Source organism: Miscanthus floridulus, chromosome 12 (assembly GCF_019320115.1).
Source record: "Miscanthus floridulus cultivar M001 chromosome 12, ASM1932011v1, whole genome shotgun sequence".
Taxonomy (NCBI): domain Eukaryota; kingdom Viridiplantae; phylum Streptophyta; class Magnoliopsida; order Poales; family Poaceae; genus Miscanthus; species Miscanthus floridulus.
In genome coordinates this window covers 60,398,338-60,417,033 of record NC_089591.1, presented here as the reverse complement: position 1 = coordinate 60,417,033, position 18,696 = coordinate 60,398,338, and the positions used below count along the sequence as shown (strand labels likewise).

Below are 18,696 nucleotides of genomic sequence, written 5' to 3'. Positions count from 1 at the left end.
CTGTGTATCCTATCATCTCTAGTATCCTATCATCTTGTGTTGATTACCTGCAGTCTTGGTAGTACATTTTAGAGAGGCAGATATCAGACTAAGATTGTTAGGCAAACAGACAGGTTCAGCCAATCATGAAGTTGAGAGTGCTGCTCCATTACCCATTGATCACTGAATTATTGCAACTTTTTATTATGAAAAAACCTTTTGAATTTACATTGTGGGTGCCTCTGATTTGCAATTTAATCGTGCAAGTGAACAACATCGTTCTTCAAGTTTCAGGCAGGTTTCACCAATTTTGCTGGGTCGGGGGAAAATACCATTTAGTTTAGCCAGTTCTTGACTTCTTGATCAGTATCAGAAATTTACAAACTCTAATTGCTAATTTACAGAACTACCAGCATGCAAGCCCCTATTAGGAGTGGCTACCTGGCCAAGGACCTGGAACCAGTTTTAGTTTTGAAATCCTTGTCAACAAACATACTTATTTTTCAAATAATTGTTATTTGCAGGAACAAGTACCACATGCGCACGACATGAAACACTATTAACTTCATCAATTTCACAGAATATTATTTCCTTTTTCACTAGCTCTAGACCCACTGTATTTGAAAATAGATACCTGATACACATGAGAGCTCACAGCACCAAATTGTATTCATTTCCTATTTGAAACAACAAAATTATAGTAGTCCTCCCCATATAGTCTCCTGAAAGATTAGAAGAAATTGGTCATTAAGATGAACTGACAAGGAAGGATATGTGGAGAGTACATGTTGCAGAATAAGTGATGTATAGTTAAGAAAATAAGATCTGCTGAATTTTCATACGGACATGTGGACAGCAACGGCAGGCTTTTCAATGTGGATTTCAAAAATCAACAGACCAAGGTGATATGAATCCAATATTTTCAAAGAGTGTGGGTGGATTGGGGGGAGGGGGTTGGAGTTTTTTTTTTTTTTGAAACAAAGGCAGGAGCTCTGCCGCTCAATTAAGCCGAAAGAATATTATGTACAAGAAGGTTAGCCGAACGAGATGCCAGAAAGGTACCCAAGGGGCTAACCACCCCACGCGACGCAGCTGAGCACAAACACGACACACTGCCATGGATCATCATTGCCGAGCATGGAAGCCAAGCTGCCAGCAGCTCCAACTTCCCAGGGCAGGCCACCCAGTAGTCAACCCCCCCCCCCCCCCCCCGACGGGTCTGAAGCTAACGGCCGCCACCGGTCATCGTTGCCAAGCTCAAACACCGAAGAGCAGCTCGACTTCCAAACGCAAACCATCGCCCCGCATCAAAACCACGACAATAATCCAAATGCGACGCCTTCAGGAAGGGAGTGACGCCAATGGCGTCACCGTCGCACGTCCAAAGTGGACTGGGTTTTCACCCTTGGAAGACATGCTAGTGGGGAAATACGACGCCCCCAATAGGGAAGCGACGCCCAACGGCGTCGCCGTCGCCAAGGCTTTCGCCCAAGAACCCTCTAGCACAATCGCCGGGTCGCGAAGCCGGACCCGTGCCAGCCTTCACTGGCATGGCCGTTGTCCCGGCGCCCCACGGAAGCCCCTTAAGAGGGGCATCGACGCGCCGGCTGCACGTAGTAGCCGCACAACTGCGTCGGCCGCCACCCCCTCCGACCGGGCCAGGCAGAGCCGGACCTGACTCTGCCGCTCGCGTCACACCGCCGCACGCCGAGGCCGCATTTGACCAACGTCGTTGACTCTGGCACTTGCCGATGTCACTGTCGTCATCACCGCCTGTGTGCCCCACCATGTCGGGCTCCGCCCCATGCCCTGGGGCCGCCGAATCCGGACGCCAGGCCCCGAATCCAGCGCCCCCTGCCGACGCCGACGCCTCTGTCTTGACCATAGCTGCAGACACCGTCATGGGCCGGCCCGTCGCCTTGGCCACCAGACCGGCCGCCGCGGGCAGGCTGGATGGCAGAGATCGCTGCCCCGGGCACAGCCAGCCCCTGAGCCGCAGTAGCCAAGGCCATGAGGGGAGGGGCGGCAGAGAAGAAAGCACCGCCCCCCAGCGCATGCATGGGCCCCGACCACCGTCGCCGCCGCCGCAACCGCCGCCAGCCGCTAAGACAGATCCGGCCGCCTGGGGTCCGGATCTAGCCCCCCGGGCATCGGATCTGGGCGACTGGGCCCCGGACCGGCGGCCACAGCCAGCGCCGCCGCCGCCATCAAGAGAGAAGGGGAACGCGCGGAGAAGAAGACGACCTCGCCAGCGTCCCCTGCGCCTGCACGGACACTAGCTGGCGCTGCAGCAGCCGCGGCAGCCACCTCGTCAACCTCCACGCCGGTCGCGCGGGGCCGGACCGCCGACCTGCTGCAGGTGCACCGCCAACACGAGGAGGGAGAGCCCCGCCGCCACCATCACGGCCGCCCGGGCGGCCATGCCGGCAGCCAGCTCCGGCGGCGGCGTGGCGGGCGAGGAGGAGAGGGGTGAGAGGGAGGCGGCGCGGCAGGGGCCGCCCGAGTCGCCCCGCGTGGGGGAGCGACGCGGGCGTCAGTGGGGTTTCTCTTGGAGTATCAGAAACATGACATGGACGGATAGCTAGCATCCTGGACCTATCGTGAAAGTAAGGTGATATGGTATTTAGCATAGCACAAATTTTAGTAACACAGGTTGAAACAACAATCAGTGGATAACATTGTCCATGAGTAAATTAGTAACATGTTGCAAACCTCCAAGTAGCATCGATGGACATATAATGCAAAAACATACAGCTTAGTGAACATGTCATGTGCAAAAGAAAACAATTAAAGTTGTCTGAACTTACGCTAAATCTTCTGATGTATCACACTTTATAACACCTTTCCCCTCAGGCAGTTCAAGGCAAGAATAGTGCATTATCATTTCTTTCAAGGCATGTTTCGTGCTCTTCACATCGTTGTCCCACAATATGCTCTGCCACATAGTTACAATGCAATAATATGATGTCAGTGCCAATTGCCTAATGCAAGCTGTGCTACTTGGGCTGCAGTTGCAGCTGCCGCTGCATACATTCCAACTGTTGCTGCTACTACCCAGCAGCTTAAATGTGTGCAGTTGCAGTTGCAGCTGCAGCCCAAGTAGTAGTACAACCCATCAGGCTGAAACAGGGAAAAAAAGAGAAAAAAAAGGCGTACCCAATGCAGAGAGCTCCCGCTCTGTGCGGGGTCTGGGGAAGGGTGTCAGTGGCAAGCCTTACCCTCGCCTGTGCAATGCGAGGAGACCGCGACTCGAACCCGGAACCTTCTAGGTCAAAGGCGGTAAGACTCTACCGCTTGCACCAGGCCCGCCCTTCAAAAAACTGAAAATAACTCCTAATTTTTTATAGACACTCTAGAAGTTTCAGTATGTTTTTGTACCCATGCAAAATGAATAGGATATCCTCTAACAAACACGACAGTAAAATTAAATACCTTTCTTACATACTCTCTCTTGACATCCTCCCAAGGTGTTTTTCCTTTGGCACAAAAGATAGAGGCATTCCACATGGCACCTCTAGCAACCATAATAGAAGCAACACCTAACAGTAGAACAAATATATCAACTACATTGAAAATAACAAGAAACGAAGGTCCATCTACCAATACACATTAGACAACATGTACCAAGGATGAAAGTATCTCAGGGTCACTTATTCAGAAACCATTTTATATGCATTCATCATGAAAAATGAAGCGATAGCTACTTCAGCAGTTTAATGGCATACAGCGTTCAGGAATCGATTGAAGTTTTGTGGCAGTCCGAATAGATGCATATTAAAAAAATGAAGTTTCAAGATTGCTAACTGATAGAGGTGAAGACCCAAATTAAACAGAGCAAACTAACAAATGACAGGGCAAATAGAAACAAAAACCTGTAGCATCTTTAATTCTCTTAAAATCCTCATACCCAAAGACATCTCCATTAGCTATAACAGGAATTGACAGCGCTGACACAACATCGGCTATCTCATCCCACTTGGCAGGATCTCTTGGTCTATCTTTAATCTTTCTGCGGTTTCAAAGAGGAGCACCATAAGCAAAACCAATTATAAAAGGGCATACTCAAGAAAAGCGGTGGACATCATTGAAAAATGCAGATAGCTAATTGCATGCTTCCAAAGCTAGAGTAAGAATAGTTTCAATTATCTACCAGACCAATTCTATGCGTCATTACCTTCCATGGACAGCAAGAGCAGGAACACCAGTTTTCTCAATCCGGCGTGCCAACTCCACAGTGTCTTTAGGTGTGTTCAGAAGACGGATTTTACAAGTCACTGTTGTGTCCAAGTTCCTCTGCAATCTTGTCAAAATCTATATGTATACTATGCAGAGCCTGAGTAAGAGGAGTGGATATATGGGGTATAGAAAAGGCAAAAGGAATCAATTAAGAAATGCACATCATGTATAAGCTCAGGCTTGGAGAGTAAGGCAGCACCCATCCCTCCACTAAGCGAAAAAGACTTTGGACAGCCCATGTTGATATCTATAGCAGAAACATCCTGGCGCCTGTGAGGACGAAATACTATGGTTAAAGAAATATGCAAAGCAAAACTATGTAGTCCAATGCTATCGATTGGCACAAACACAGAATTTATGTTAGCAACTTCAGGACTTGTATAATAAAAGGTTTCAGAAATAGAGCTTACACAAGCTGAGCAGCTTTAAGTGCCCTCACAGCATTTGATGTGCCCATTTGGAATACAACCCTACCCCTTTCTTCTGGGCATGTACGGAAAACTACACTGTCAGTCCCTTTCTCCACAAAATCAGTAGTCCCAAGAGATTCTGGTAAACAATGTGCAACATGATTAGGATGTGTCAAATCATACAGCCCCAGAGCAATGCAATAAATCTGAACAACAGATGGAACAAATAAGACAGATACTGGAAGTGCTATATAGGCACCCAAGCTTCACATTTAAAATAGCTTTCTCTTCACTTCATGAAGCAATCATAAAGTTATTCTAGCATTCATCCAATCTTTCCCCAATCCCAACTACAAGAATTTTATCATCCAATAGTCCTTTAAGATGAATATACCCAATTATCGACTTCAGATGCAACATTATTGGGGTAAAGTTATTTGCAGTCCTATGATAATCAACATATTAGATCTTAAAAGCAGTTGATGAGTAGACTAAAATGCTAATGCAGTGGAAATAGTTGTAGGACCAATAGACCACATCAGATGCCAAATATCAATTGAACTATAATGCCATTTGTAACACGCTCACACTTCAACAATTTGTGATCAATAATTTCTTCTCCATAAGTAATATCAGCACCATATTCAGCAGCCAGTAGCCTAAATGGTAAGGTGCCCTGCAAAAATAATTAGCAAGATAAGGCAGATGCTACATTTGATAGTAAGTTTGCAAAGGAAAATTTCAGACACAGACTAGAACTAGATCAACCGAAAACTTCATGGGTCATGGCCATGGGATGAACAACATGACACAAGCTAAAGGGGGTGATGATTCTCTTGAGCTGTTAATCAAAACCTTTTGACCTTGTGACCGGTAACTAAAATTTATTGGTAAAGGGCAATGGTGCGTGTTCATTTACTAAATGATATTGTCTATTCATAAAATTCAACAGAATACAGAAGAACCTGAAGTCCAAAATAGCTAACCCCCTAAGGTCTAGAGTATATTTGATCAACTTAGTACTTGTTTCCACCAATGATTCATAATTGCATTCCTTCACTGGAAGCAGGAAAAGCAAAAGCTCGAGTCACAATCTAGTCGCATGCTTGCTACGTTCATCTATCGGACAAAGTCACGACCTAGTCTCATACTTGTTCCACTTCTGAGTTCAGACATAAAACGAAATGCGTAGAGCTTCCAGTTCTAGAATCTAGATCGAGAGGAATGAACTTAGGCTCATATAAGAAAGCAGATGCCCAAATCCAGGGATCCAGACGCTTCGAAGAACTAGCTCAAATCCAAAGTCATATGCCCCGGAGGGGGAATCGGCTAAGAAATTCCAGCCAACGGATTCGTGGGAGGGGCTCGGGTCGAGAGGAGTTACCACGCGGACCATGGGCGCGAGCACCAGCTCGTCGCGGTACTCCATCCCCACCTCGTCGCCGTGCCGCAGCGCAGACCGCGACTGCTCCGCCTGCCAACCTTCGCCCCCGCGAAACTTGGAGACGAGACGAGGGAGGGAGTCCGCGGTGAAAGTTGCTGTAGAGGAGACTTGACGGCGCGCACGCGCTTGTGGTGCGGGGGAGCCGGGAGCGCAGGAGACGTGTCTTCTCCGGTCTCCTCGCAATCGTCCGTCGTCTGTCCATTCATCGTCTCGTCTGCTGGACCGAGAGGCCCAAACCCGGCAACGCGGTGGGCATGTCATCAATCCGCCTGCCTTTTGGGGGCTTTGGAGACAAGTCGGTCTGGCTCGCTGCCGCAGGCAGAAACCACTGTCAATTCACAGCCCGTTCAATTGGCTGGTTCTTATCGTTGCTGATTCATGAAAGAAGTATGGTCGACTGGTTTATGTGAGAGAAAAATACTGTTATCTGCTATGTACTGTATTTGTCATGTAACTATGCGGTGATTTGCCTGTTTTTCCCTCAAATAAAATAAAGACGGATAAAGTTGAGGTAAGACTGATGGTGATGGGATAAAAGCAAACAATCACCCTGTTCGTTTGTTGGTTTCAGTCAGACTTATTCAATCAACCAATAATGTTTTTTTCTCACAACAAACCAGCACCAGCCAGCCCAAACCAGTCCAAAAACCAACCAACGAACACGCGGAATAGCGGAATGCGGCAGTGTAGCTTTTATGTGTAAAATGCAAGCAAGGTCCTCCATCCTCATCACAACTATAGCAAACAGTGTTTTTTAGACAACGTGAATTTCGTTCCCATTTGGGCCTGCTCCGTTCGCTTCGCTGAAAAAACAAACCGAAACATTGTTCCGACTGATTTGTTGTGAAAAAAAACGCTGTTTTCGCTGAAAAACAAGCCGAGAAGCGAACAGGGCCTTAGACAGGAAGCCAATTAGTGTCTACACATCCACCATCTCGAAAATCGGGGCATTTACATTTTTACCACTATTACGGTTGACGTCTTACACTGAGTCACTGACGCGTGAGTCATTGATGTGGTATTCTTTATACCACTCACATCGTAACGATGGTAAATATGTAAATCTTCCTCGAAAATCAATCGTCTGTAACTGTACATTCCACTCATCCACTGACCACTGAGACAGATACAGGGACATGACATGACACGCACAGAAGCGTAGGCAAAAATGGACGCAACGACTACCGCGGTCAGGCACGTCGGCAAGCTTGTCTCGCGATCAGGCATCAGCCGCATGACATGAGATTTTGCGCGACACGAACATGGGTGACCACCTCTCCATCGGACAAGAGCACACCCTTTCTTTCACACTGACTGCAGAGTCAGACTAACGGACCGGCCCCGTCTTTATTAGCAGCGCGCACCGGCCGGCACCGGCACCACTCGCCTACGACACGCAGCGCAACACAGCAGCGTGCACAGCAGACGCATACAAAGTCGCTCTCCTCCGGTACCAGAGCGCTTGGCGTCCTCCCCTTCCCTGCAGCCTCGCTCGCTCCCAGCCACATCCCCGGCGGCCGGCCCGATGGCCCCGACCCCGAACATGGAGAGACACGGCATGAGCGCACGGCTACCGGCCATGCTGCTGGCAATGCTTCTGCTGCTGGCGATCGAGCTCGCCTCCTTCGGCTGCTGCGGCCACCGGATTCCCCGAGCGGACGTGGCGGCGTGGAGGCACGGGCGGGTGGCGTTGGTGGCGGCGGCGACGACGACGACGGCAGGCGCGCGCGCTACGCCCCCCTCCCCCGCGGCAGCCCGGGACGCCGAGGCGGTGCTCGGCGAGTCCAAGAGGCTGGTGCCGCAGGGCTCCAACCCGCTGCACAACTAGGAGCGAGAGCGAGGAAGCAAGCGCAGGCAAGGTTCTTCGATCGTTCGGCTAGCTTCCATATTTTTCTCCCTCTGCTAGTCTGCTCAATCACACACAGCGATAGATGTGCGCCTGTAACTGTAATTAGATAGCGCCGCAGCAGTAGGGTAGGGCTCTGGATCCAGCCCAACACGTGAAGTGCTTCTTTTGCCATGTTCTTCCGATCCAATCGAGCAACGATTTGATTCATTAGATAGGGAAGGGGAAGCAATGATTGCGAGTTGCTGTCTTTGGTTCTTTGCTGCGAGAGCTGGGACTCCGGGAGCGGAGCATCAGCTGGCCGGCTGGGCCTGTTTTTTTCTTCTCCCGGAGTTCCGGCCAGCCGTGTCAGTGCAGGGTGTTTTGCGTCATTTCCGCTCGCCGCCGCGGCGACGTCGTAGCGAGCAAGCGGACATGGGAGCCCGGACAAGCTGGCGCTTTGTCGCGCCTCGCTGAAACTATGATTTCGAGTTACTAGCATTTTTGTTCGCTTGCGAGCAGAGCATGCACGCCAACGCCATCCGCAGCGGCATGCCGGCATCCTACATATCTTATCACCCAGATGGCCAGATCACATGGCAAGGGTCGTCGTCTAGGACATAATAAAAAATTCGCTAGTGACTTAGGTTCGTCTATTGGCTCAGCGTAAAGACAGGGAAGGAGGCAGAGAGATACGGCCGTGAAGTGCAGTGCAGGCGCAGCAGCTAGCCGGAGCCGGAGCCCGGAAGGAAGGTCAAAGAAGACCCAGGGGCCTGGGCCGCATGCGGTTGAGTGAACGCTAAGCCGTGGTGTCTCAGTGGGTGTTTGATCCACGACTAAAATTTAGGTGGTGTCACGTGAGATGTCATATAGCGTGTTTGAATACTAATAAAAAAAATTATAGAATCCGTTAGTACTCCACGAGACAAATTTATTAAGTCCTAATTAATCCATCACTAGCATATGTTACTGTAGCACCACATTATCGAATCATGAACTAATTAGACTTAAAAGATTCGTCTCGTAGATTAATCGTAAACTATACAGTTAGCTTTCGTAATTAGTCTATGTTTAATACTTGATGTATATATCCGAACATCCGATAGAACAGCTACCAAAGTTCAGGACCAAACACCCCCTTAGTCTCATCATCCGAGACATAGATGTCAGAGGAAGGCATGCACGGTGCTGATTACCATGCTACCTCCATGCATGAGATGTCCGGCCGGTCCCGTAGAGCAAGATGATTTCATGGGTCCTGTATTTCTGTCCCCGTTGGACACGGAATGGAGACCAGGGTTCAGGCCTCAGGGCCAGGTGAAAGGAAGAGCAGACAGGTGATATCTTGCAACAGTCACACGGCCTCTTGTAATCGCGACAAGTTAACTGAACATCAAGAGTGGGGTCAGCCATAGTTCACGCAAGTGGCCAGCACCATTATTATTATTATTGGTGTCAGTACAGGAACAGGAGTACAGAACCAAGGCATCAAATATGAGGGAACTGGTTTTAGAGTAATAAGTTGCAGGGTTCTACATTGAGTTGTAAATGCCCGCTCACTGATGAACTGCAGTAATACATCGATAGGAAGAATCCGATTTATCCTCAGAAACCTGCTTATAGAAGGGACATTTCAGCAGACTGTAGCAAGATAAATTCAGAACAAAACCCAGCTCCTAATCTTCAGGGAAATGGAAAAAAGTAAACAGGAAAGAGAGATAAGGGACGCACACGCACTATCGCAAAGTACAATATATAGTGTTTGCCACGAAGATAGGAAAAGCTAAAGGAGGCAAAAGAAACATCGACACCCCGCGGCAGCTATCACATGAAATTTTTAGCAAAAAGCAATCTGAAAAACTTGTGTGAGCCTTCTTTTTTCTGGTTCGATGAAAAACGAACCTACATTTTAAATCACAAAAGCATTTTTATAATAGATTAATGTCATGTTCGCTTGGCTGACAAGTCATGGCTAAAAGTACGGTTGACTGATTTATTATTTGAGAAAAATATTATTCGTTGGTTGAAAAAGTACGCCTTATAAGCCAAACGAACATGACGTATAGATAGAGACTTCTCAGTGTACGTATTACATTTCTAAATCCAGCTTTGAACATGGATCAGAGTGACTATGTGAGATGGTTACCTCTGGAGTGAATGTGAGACCAACTTTGATTTCTCCGCGGTATTCTTCGTCTTTCACAACACTGTAAACAGCTGGAGGGATGCTTCCTTCTGTATAAACTGCTTCCAGAGGAATCCTGCAAAACCGGAGGCACTCGATTGAAACAAAACATTGCAGACGTTAAAACTGGATCCCAAAACATCTCCAAAACTGCAAACCGCAAGAGGGAGGCAAACTAGCGTCACTGTACATGGTTTATCATCACTCTGTAGGTGCAGGCGTGATTGGTCGAGCTACAACTTACAGGATGTGAGTACTTACGTTGCTTCACCAACAAAGTCGTCATTCGTGCCATCGTCACTGTCCAGGAGCTTGATGAATAGCTCTGTTGCGCCATCGGAGACGGTGAACACAAAGGTTTCGTTCCATTCAGGTTCACATCCTTTGCCTGTGGTGCCCAGTGCACAAACAGATCAAGTTACAAATTGCTAGGGAAGCCAAGGGTTGAAGGATACACAGTATTAGGCTATTAGTAGCATTTAGCACTAAGAAACCATCCATACGGTACAGAAACACCAAGTAATTTTTCAAATGTCCTCGGCTCTTTCAAGTGTGCTGGCATATTACTTGCACAGTATCTGTGCCTAGTCACATGAGACGGTAGCTCTAACAGCACTTGCAAAAAGAAGCGGATCTAAGACAGGTTTAAGAACTTGTGAACGAAGCCTATCTATGGTTCTGAACTAGAAGTCTATAGCTACCTACTGTCTTAACTCTCCTTTTGGCTTTTGCAGACAGCAGACTGTCGATTACTAGTAAAACGTCCTAACTTGTAAAAACAAAAAAAAATCATGTTTTCAACGAATTAAAGTATCTAATACGAAAGCAACTAAACCGAAGCTAAACAGAGACGTATACCAGATGCAACGCTGCTCTTCTGCTCATGGGAGCGGCATTGCAGAAGCGCGTAGGGATCCATGTTACCTGCGACCAACCACACCAAAACTCGTTAGCAAGAGCTGATATGATGCCCTTCTTCGAGAGCAGTGAAGCTACAAATGCTCGCGCAAGATCTCGTATTTGCAGGGAAACGGCGCTAGGATTCGAGCGGATAAGACGTGCCCAAGCGTACGTACTCAGGTAGTCGGTGTTCTCGAGGCCCTTGGCTCCGACGAGCAGCACCTCCAGCGTCCCCTGCGCCATCTCCCTCCGCGGTCGGCTTGTCTGGCTGCTGGATCGGCCACGAACTTGCAGCGAAGACCAGGGAGAAAAAACGCCTGATTGCGAGATCCAATCCAACTCTCCAGGGATATTTATATTTGTACAGAACTATAGAAGGCGCTGAGATGAACGAGCGCGTTTGCCTAAGGCAATGCCACCCAAAAGCCAAATTTTTTTTTTACGGTACCTGTCACATCGAATCTTGCGGCACATGTATGGAGTACTAAATATAGACGAAAAAAAAAACTAATTGCATAGTTGAGTGATAAATCGCGAGACGAACCTTTCGAACCTAATTAGTCTATAATTAGACACTAATTACCAAATAAAAACGAAAGTACTACAGTAACCAAAATTTAAAAAAATTGGATGCCTAATTGCCTCCAGCCTCCGCACATGGAGGCGGCATGGCTCCCGGCGTGGCGTGTGCAATGCAAGTCAACGTCCGAGCCGCAACGACGGGTAAATGGTGGATGATGGCTTTGTCGTGTCGCGCCAGTTTCGCGCGTAGAAAGCCGGAGAAACCGGCCACTGGGCGGTTCGGTAGCTCGTGCCAAAAGGACTACGGATCAAAACGGATCGGACGAACGACTGATATTATATTTATTTTTATATTTTTATCTAGATTTAGATTTAAATATGAATATTATCGATCATGACGGATAGTATATAATTAGATATCGACGTCATAAATATACAATTTAATTATTTAAATATAGATATGATATTAGATGTAGAATATTCCAACTCAGATACAAATAGTTCTTAACTCCTCTAGACGAATCTGATCTCAAATACGGTAAAAAAAATATCGGTAGCGTTTTTACCCTGCAAAGGACGACGGGCTCTGATCCGTCCTGGTTGACTGTCACCGACGCACGACGGCTCGTGCTGCTGAAGCACCGTAGCCGCCTAGTCAATGCCTACTAGGCTGGGCCACCGGACTAGCTGCGGGCCTGCAGATAAGTTCTCATGTACCTGAGGCTGTTCGTATGCTACTAAACGATCCTAAATTTCTAGTTAAGAATAATATTTTTTTCTCATATCAAAACAGTCAGCAGTAAATAATCCATGATTATTTACGGCTTCCCGAGGTCTGGTCGCTATGCTGATGGTGGCCAGGGCCAGTTGTGTAGATTCATGGACCTGGTCTGGTCTGGTCGCTAACTGACTAACTGAAAGCTCATACAGGTACGACATGGAACTTTTTTGTTTAAATAAAAAATTTTACGTGAACTAGGTAACTGCCTGCAAAAAATAATGCCACAATAATTTAAGTTTAGATGTATGCTGTAGTGTTACTTAGAAAAAAAATTCGAATGTGATGTTCTGAATATCAATATTACAAATTGATTTTTGTGCATGGTTGAAACTAGGAGGAGCAGTTATATCCTGAATGTATCCTCTGACAAACCCAAGTTCCACACCTTTATAACAACATCCTAAGGATATTGACTCGGCAAGCAAGTAGTCATTGTAGTCCTCCTAGTTGTTTTGGTAGTGTCATGCATATAAGATGCTTGTTAATATTTTAAACTACTTCTCTCCGTTTCAAATTATAAGTCGCTTTGACTTTTTTGGCTATATCCATTTTGCTATGCATCTAAATATAATAATATGTCTACATAGTAAAATAGACGAACAAAAAAAGTCAAAGCGACTTATAATTTAAAACGGAGGGAGTACAGTACTATTGACTACATGAGAAAAAAATTGTATTACTAGGAGATATCACATTTTATGGAGTTAGAACCTCTTTATAATAGATATTCTTCGTGAATATACCCTTTGGTAGCTTCTTCTTCCCATTTTCCTTATTTATGTCCTTCTCAATAGCCAGCATGACCAAGATCCTAATGTTTGATCTTGCCGTGGCTCTTGATAGTGCTACATATATCTGGCCTTATGAGAACACTGGTTCCGGCAAATACACCCCGACGTTGGGGATAATCTGCTCCCGTGCTTTGTTAATGGTTGTGACAAAGCTGAGCCGATTGAGAAATGGCTTTCACTTAAATTTGAAAGGGAACTACATGAATTCTTCTTTCCGACTTGTTTGTGTCACGAGTTTTATGGTCCCTCCGGTGGAGCTCCGACCCACTTTGTCTCTCAATCCACCGTACATCCGTACATACATGGGATAAAGAGCATCTTCAACATAAACCAAAAACGGCTGTTATTCTATAATTTTTTTGTTGCCAAAGAAAAAAAGACTATAACTCAAGTCCCTACTTTACAGAGGTCCTCAAATCTCCTCCCTTGGTCCCATTTTTTAGGGGTACGTAGGAAACTCCAAGAAAAATCCCATTTTTTAGGGGTACGTAGGAAACTCCAAGAAAAATATTTTCTTGCAACAATTCATTTCCACTTGTCTTTTTTGTCCTGACTCTTCCGAGCTCGCCACCATCCATCTCGGCGTGGCCTGCAGCTCCTATTTCGTCTCAGCTATTCCTGTTTAATGCGACTCATCTCCTTGCTCGTGATGTCAACGGGGACCCAATCCCTGATTCCCCGTGGAAAATTCCTCTATTAGGGGACGGGGATGTGACTAAATTTGTCCCCACGGGGTACTAAATGGGGGAAAATCATTCCCCATTGGGTCTGGCGGGGGCGGGTCTGGGAGCCTGCCCCCTGTCCTTGTTAACCCGCGTCCACGCTTCCTCACCTGCTCACAGCCTCCAACTCATTCCCTCGGCCTATCAACCCAACAAAGCCCACGTAAGAATGCCATATATATATAAATACCTAGCTCCTTCGGTCTCCTACTCTGCCTCCCCGCCGCTGCACTCCCTCTTGTAGTCTCGCATCTGGGCGCTACACTCCCGCATCTCCTTCCGCTCTGCTAGCCCTGTGCATGACGCGAGTAACGCGACACTCCCTCCTGTATCTACGCTCTACTGCTCGCTCGTGCTCCCTCAAGCAGCCAGCAGCCGCACACCAACAGCCACCATGTGCATCTATCTTTCAATTCTTGCTCGTGATTGGCTAGAGGATAGAAGAAGAATAGCAGTGGAGCTCTGTGACCCTGTAGGAATCTTGTTTAATTTTGCTTTGTATTTTATTTGGATTTAGATTTTCTGAGATGGGAACTGGATCTATTTCATGGCAAACCAGATGTATGAGATTCTTCTCAACTGTGAACTTACTAGGATTGTTTCTTTGGATTTTCGATTCGCTTTTGTCCATAGTAACTAGCTAGATTTTGTGACGGAGACGGGACCCCTTGGGGATAAAATTCCCGCACGGGACGGGATGGGGGAACTTCCTCGTTGGCATTCACGGGGATGGGGATGGAAAAATTTTTACCCCGCAGGGACGGGGATGGGAAGTTGTCCCCCGATGGGGAATTCCCCGTTGACATCTTTGACTCCTTGCAGAGGCACACGACCCTACCAGCGAGCCCACGACTCACCTTTCTGTGCCATCAATTCAACCTCCTGTGTCATCTCTGGTGCTTCTCCCCTCCTCTCCTGCGTCTCTATAGCTCAGTCGATTATAACGACAATCGTTCCAGTTCGTTTGGCTTATAAATCGTATTTTTTTTAGCCAACGAATAATATTTTTCTCTCACAACAAATCAGGCAACAATACTTTCAGTCATGATTTATCAGCCAAACGAACAGGACACAGACGTGACCGATTGAAGAGTGGGTCCTATATAACAGTGTCTACTGGAATGGATTACGGCCTTGATTTTAGAGCTTCTCTTGGAATAGATGTAAGAAAACATACCCTCTAGAATTGGAGGGGACTTTAAATAAAAAAAAATAGGACCTACTTGTTTTTTTAGCTACTATAATTTTGGTTGGGTAAGAATTGATAGCCAACCAAGCAGCCCCTACTAAAGATTACAGTATGCTTTTTTTCCTGTGGCTGCCGAAGCTTAGGGCACCCGCAGTGGCCGACTCAAAAGCTGGCTCTTAGCATTTTTTTATTTTTTTTATAGAAGAAAGAGAAAAGCTAGCTCTTGATCTCGAGTTAGGCTCATACATATATTTTAAGATTATATGAGAGTGTTACGTAGGCTTATTCATGCTATAAGTCATTGTTAAGAGCTAGTGCAATAGGAGAGATTGTTTTAGAGCCAGTAACTTACTTATATCATCGTGGGTGTCCTTAGGCGTACGAATGCTGGCACGCTGGTCCAGTAACTTACTTATATCATCGTGGGTGTCCTTAGGCGTACGAAGGCTGGCACGCTGGTCGACTAAAAACTGCATCCTTTCGCGCGTGGGAACACGTCGGCGCTTGTCCCATCCGCCATCCCTGAAATGCCGAGACTGTCGGTGCCGCTTCTGTCAGTTCTGTGGACTGAGACAAGATCTGCCCTCTGCTTACAGCAGCAGCACCGCAGGGAGCAGCGGCCGCGGAGTATACATGTGGCGGATCAAGTCACGCAGCCCAGCGCCATCGAAGCGAGCAAGATGGTACTCCGTACGTAGGGGGGCCGATCAGTTTTGAAGGAGTCATATCATCACCATCAGTTTAGACTTTTATAAGCACCTTTGAATGGCCTGTCACCGCTGCAGTAATCCTGCACGAAGCCGCATTCCCGTCGACAACATCACGCTCGCACTCTACCGCAATCGATAGATCATCCCCTTCCCGGCAGCCTGATGGTAACCGCGGAGAAAAGGCAGAAAGGAACCGGACCTGGACTCTTTTCTCCCCTCTCGCGCTCGCGCACGGAGAGAAGCAAAGAATTTGCCACCTTTTCTTACAAAGATCCCCTCGAGCACTTGGCAAGCGCCCATTCGAATCACACTGGCACCTAACTCCACTGAAAATCATCCGTGGATCAGGCTTTAAACAAAAGCGGTAAAGTGAGATCAGATTCCTGAATTTTGGAGACGCAGGATTGAGATTTGTGCCACCAGACATCTCCAATTAGCTTTTCTTTTTTTGCTACTATAAAAGTTACAAGGGCTGCATTTCTTTTCATTCTGAAAGCAAAACGACATCTCAAATCTGGCTAGCTGTGCACTGCGATCAACGAATTAAAAATAGCAGCCTTTCATTCGTACAAATTTTTTTTATAAAACTACACCAAACTGCATTTCCCAAGAACAACACTCCTTGTTTCCACCCGCTGAGTAAGGCTGGGCAAAAATAATCGAGAACCGAAAGAACCGGAATCGAAACCGAAAGAACCAGAACCGAAAATTTCGGTTAGCTGTTCGGTTCTCAGTTCTTAGGAACCGAATTAACTGATTAAATTTCGGTTTCTGACCTCGGTTAACCGAAATAACCAAAGAAACCGAAATTCACAGACAAGCCCAATAAACCTTACAACCTAGGCCTAATACCAACTTAACCCTAGATATAAAAGATGGTTGACACCCCCTCACATTTTTTAAAATTTCGGCATTGTGCTTTTTTAATAATCTTTTTGTGTACAATATATATATAATCTTTTTGTGTACAATATATATATATATATATATATATATATATATACCCTAATCCCAAATATACCCAATTTTATTCCAAGGTGATAAACCTGTGTGCCTGCACCACTATTGCTATTATATGGAGTAGAATCTAAAGATCTATTGTCCCAACAGGCCAAAAAACAACAGCTGTACACAACCCATGTCTGCATCTGCATTTCACCTCGGCCCCCACCCCAGAATCCCCATCCGCCACCAACGTGTGGGCCCGACGAATTTCAGTACCGACAGGGCCACTCCAACCAACGCCATTACGACTGACAGCATGGACTCATCAGGGGACCCATGCGGAGTGTCCAGGTGGGCTAACGTGTCAGTGACTCGGTGCCCCGACGCCGACACCCACCCGTGGGAGTGGAACGGCGAAGCGAGCGGAGCAGCCAAGCGCCGTGGCATATGAGCCGATCGGACGCGAGCAAATCGATCGCGCTCCAGCGATGTGGGGCCAGCATTGTCAGGCGACGGCGGCGAGGAGGTCGTCCCGGGCGCCGCGGCGGCGAAGGAGGTCGTAGGGCGCCCAGAGCGCGTCGAGCGGGCACGGCCGCCCGGCGTCCAGCCGTAGCCACGGCTTCCCCTTCCCGCTCCAGTGCAGCAGGCTGACCGGGCCGGGGTGCAGCTCCCGGCACTGCCCCGCCACGTTGTCGCCGCCGAGCCCGTGCTGGTTCCACCGGTGCTCCACGGCCTTCACCTCGCCGGCGAACACCAGGAGGAACGGCGGGAGGGAGCCCAGCTCGTAAATCCTGGCCTCCTGCTTCTGCACCTCCATCCAGTATTCCAGCTTCGCGGTGTACCCACCGGAGCGCCACCTGTCCAGGTCGATGACCATGACCCCGGTGTTGAAGTAGCAGGGGACGCGCGTCCGGTTGGCGAAGACGGCGGCGTACTCGGGGTGGCGCCAGAACGCGTCGGTGAAATAGGAGGTGAAGTTGGCGTGGCAGTACTCGGGGGCAGCGAGGGCGGCGTCGGGGCCGAGGTCGGTGGCCCAGAGGCGGGCGACGTCGTCGACCACGAGGAGGTCGGAGTCGAGGTAGAGCACGCGGGAGACGGAGCGCGGCAAGAGGTCCGCGAGGTAGATGCGGGCGTAGTTGAGGGGCTGGTCGAGCGCGCGCCGGACGGAGGAGGAGATCTTGCCCCGGACGAGGCGTGCGTCGAAGCGGTGCACGGTGGCCGGGAGCGTCGGGAAGGCGGCCGCCAGCGCGCGGTGGAGCGAGGCGAGGCGGCGCGTTGGGGAGGCCGAGGAGGCGACGAAGTGGAAGGCGATGGACTCCGGGCAGGCGGCGTGGCGGAGCACGGAGAGGACGCCGGCGAGGGAGCCCCGCAGGTAGGTGGCGTCCAGCGTCATCGCGATGTGGATCGTCGGCGCGCCCGCGCAGGCCGCGCCGTTGCGGAACGCCGGAGCCTCCCGGAACTCCGGAAGCTCCCCGCCGCCTCCGGCCGCCGCCGCGCACGCTGCGGCGAGGAGGACCACGGCGAGGATGCGCATTGCGTCCCCGGGATGTCCTTCAGCTATCCCCCCCCCCCCCCTCCCGGAGAATCGAGCGGAAGGGAATTTGATGGGTACGGGTGTGGGGAAGACGAGATTGGAAGGGGATGATGCGGAGTTAAAAGCCGGGGGACCGGAGACAGGCTGGACGGAGGAAGACGTGTGACGGTGTGAGGTTTCCCTGTGGTTTTACGGGGTTTTTAGTTGGGTTTCTGCGATTTCGCGGATGTTTGGTTGGTAAGTTCAGTTATGCAGAGAAACGACCCCGTGGAGTGCGGGCGGGCGGCTAGGCCCAAGCCCAATTGCCCAAACGTTTGGCTCGAAGCCTTGAACCCGCGACTCCGCGAGTTGAACTGGACGTCTGGACGGCTTCCTACGTTTTCAAATTTTCCAAATGTCCAACTCCAGCTGGGCCCATTTGAAATACATGATTTACAAAAAATCATATACGTTTTATAGAAATTAGTGCGATTTTATAGAAAAATATACAAAGAAAAATTTCCACGTTCCAAGTAGGGCCTAA

General features: G+C 48.5%; 4 protein-coding genes across 4 annotated transcripts; 1 reads left to right on the top strand and 3 right to left on the bottom strand.

Annotated features, from left to right (window-relative positions):
* Positions 1-200: 200 nt before the first annotated feature.
* LOC136497524 (uncharacterized) lies at positions 201-6,294 on the bottom strand. Its single transcript, XM_066493357.1, has 9 exons — positions 6,010-6,294; positions 5,196-5,301; positions 4,626-4,764; positions 4,377-4,485; positions 4,154-4,290; positions 3,852-3,988; positions 3,412-3,518; positions 2,787-2,914; positions 201-701 (listed from the first exon to the last, which is right to left on the bottom strand). Exons 1-9 carry the CDS (start codon positions 6,052-6,054, stop codon positions 650-652), a joined length of 960 nt encoding a protein of 319 aa, XP_066349454.1. The 5' UTR covers positions 6,055-6,294; the 3' UTR covers positions 201-649.
* A 1,079-nt stretch (positions 6,295-7,373) lies between these two features.
* LOC136495188 (uncharacterized) lies at positions 7,374-8,334 on the top strand. Its single transcript, XM_066491173.1, has one exon. It carries the CDS (start codon positions 7,595-7,597, stop codon positions 7,895-7,897), a length of 303 nt encoding a protein of 100 aa, XP_066347270.1. The 5' UTR covers positions 7,374-7,594; the 3' UTR covers positions 7,898-8,334.
* A 985-nt stretch (positions 8,335-9,319) lies between these two features.
* On the bottom strand, positions 9,320-11,666 carry LOC136498386 (elicitor-responsive protein 3-like). Its single transcript, XM_066494319.1, has 6 exons — positions 11,614-11,666; positions 11,156-11,383; positions 10,938-11,003; positions 10,341-10,467; positions 10,041-10,155; positions 9,320-9,507 (listed from the first exon to the last, which is right to left on the bottom strand). The coding sequence occupies exons 2-6, from the start codon at positions 11,220-11,222 to the stop codon at positions 9,451-9,453; spliced, it is 432 nt and encodes a 143-aa protein (XP_066350416.1). The 5' UTR covers positions 11,223-11,383; positions 11,614-11,666; the 3' UTR covers positions 9,320-9,450.
* Positions 11,667-16,700: 5,034 nt separating this feature from the next.
* Positions 16,701-18,233, bottom strand: LOC136496407 (probable galacturonosyltransferase-like 3). The gene has a single exon (XM_066492070.1). The coding sequence runs from the start codon at positions 18,171-18,173 to the stop codon at positions 17,145-17,147; it is 1,029 nt and encodes a 342-aa protein (XP_066348167.1). The 5' UTR covers positions 18,174-18,233; the 3' UTR covers positions 16,701-17,144.
* Between the last annotated feature and the right edge of the window lie 463 nt (positions 18,234-18,696).

What these genes read in the sequence shown, in the direction of transcription:
- LOC136497524 (XM_066493357.1), bottom strand. Translation starts at nt 6,054, where the DNA reads ATGGAGTACCGCGACGAGCTGGTGCTCGCGCCCATGGTCCGCGTG. An exon ending in GAGAATTAAAGATGCTACAG is followed by an intron (nt 3,519 to 3,851) that starts GTTTTTGTTTCT and finishes TTCTACTGTTAG; the next exon opens with GTGTTGCTTCTATTATGGTT. An exon ending in GATACATCAGAAGATTTAGC is followed by an intron (nt 702 to 2,786) that starts GTAAGTTCAGAC and finishes CTAATCTTTCAG; the next exon opens with GAGACTATATGGGGAGGACT.
- LOC136495188 (XM_066491173.1), top strand. Translation starts at nt 7,595, where the DNA reads ATGGCCCCGACCCCGAACATGGAGAGACACGGCATGAGCGCACGGCTA.
- LOC136498386 (XM_066494319.1), bottom strand. Translation starts at nt 11,222, where the DNA reads ATGGCGCAGGGGACGCTGGAGGTGCTGCTCGTCGGAGCCAAGGGCCTC. An exon ending in GAAGAGCAGCGTTGCATCTG is followed by an intron (nt 10,468 to 10,937) that starts GTATACGTCTCT and finishes TGGGCACCACAG; the next exon opens with GCAAAGGATGTGAACCTGAA. An exon ending in GTCTCACATTCACTCCAGAG is followed by an intron (nt 9,508 to 10,040) that starts GTAACCATCTCA and finishes TTCTATAAGCAG; the next exon opens with GTTTCTGAGGATAAATCGGA.
- LOC136496407 (XM_066492070.1), bottom strand. Translation starts at nt 18,173, where the DNA reads ATGCGCATCCTCGCCGTGGTCCTCCTCGCCGCAGCGTGCGCGGCGGCG.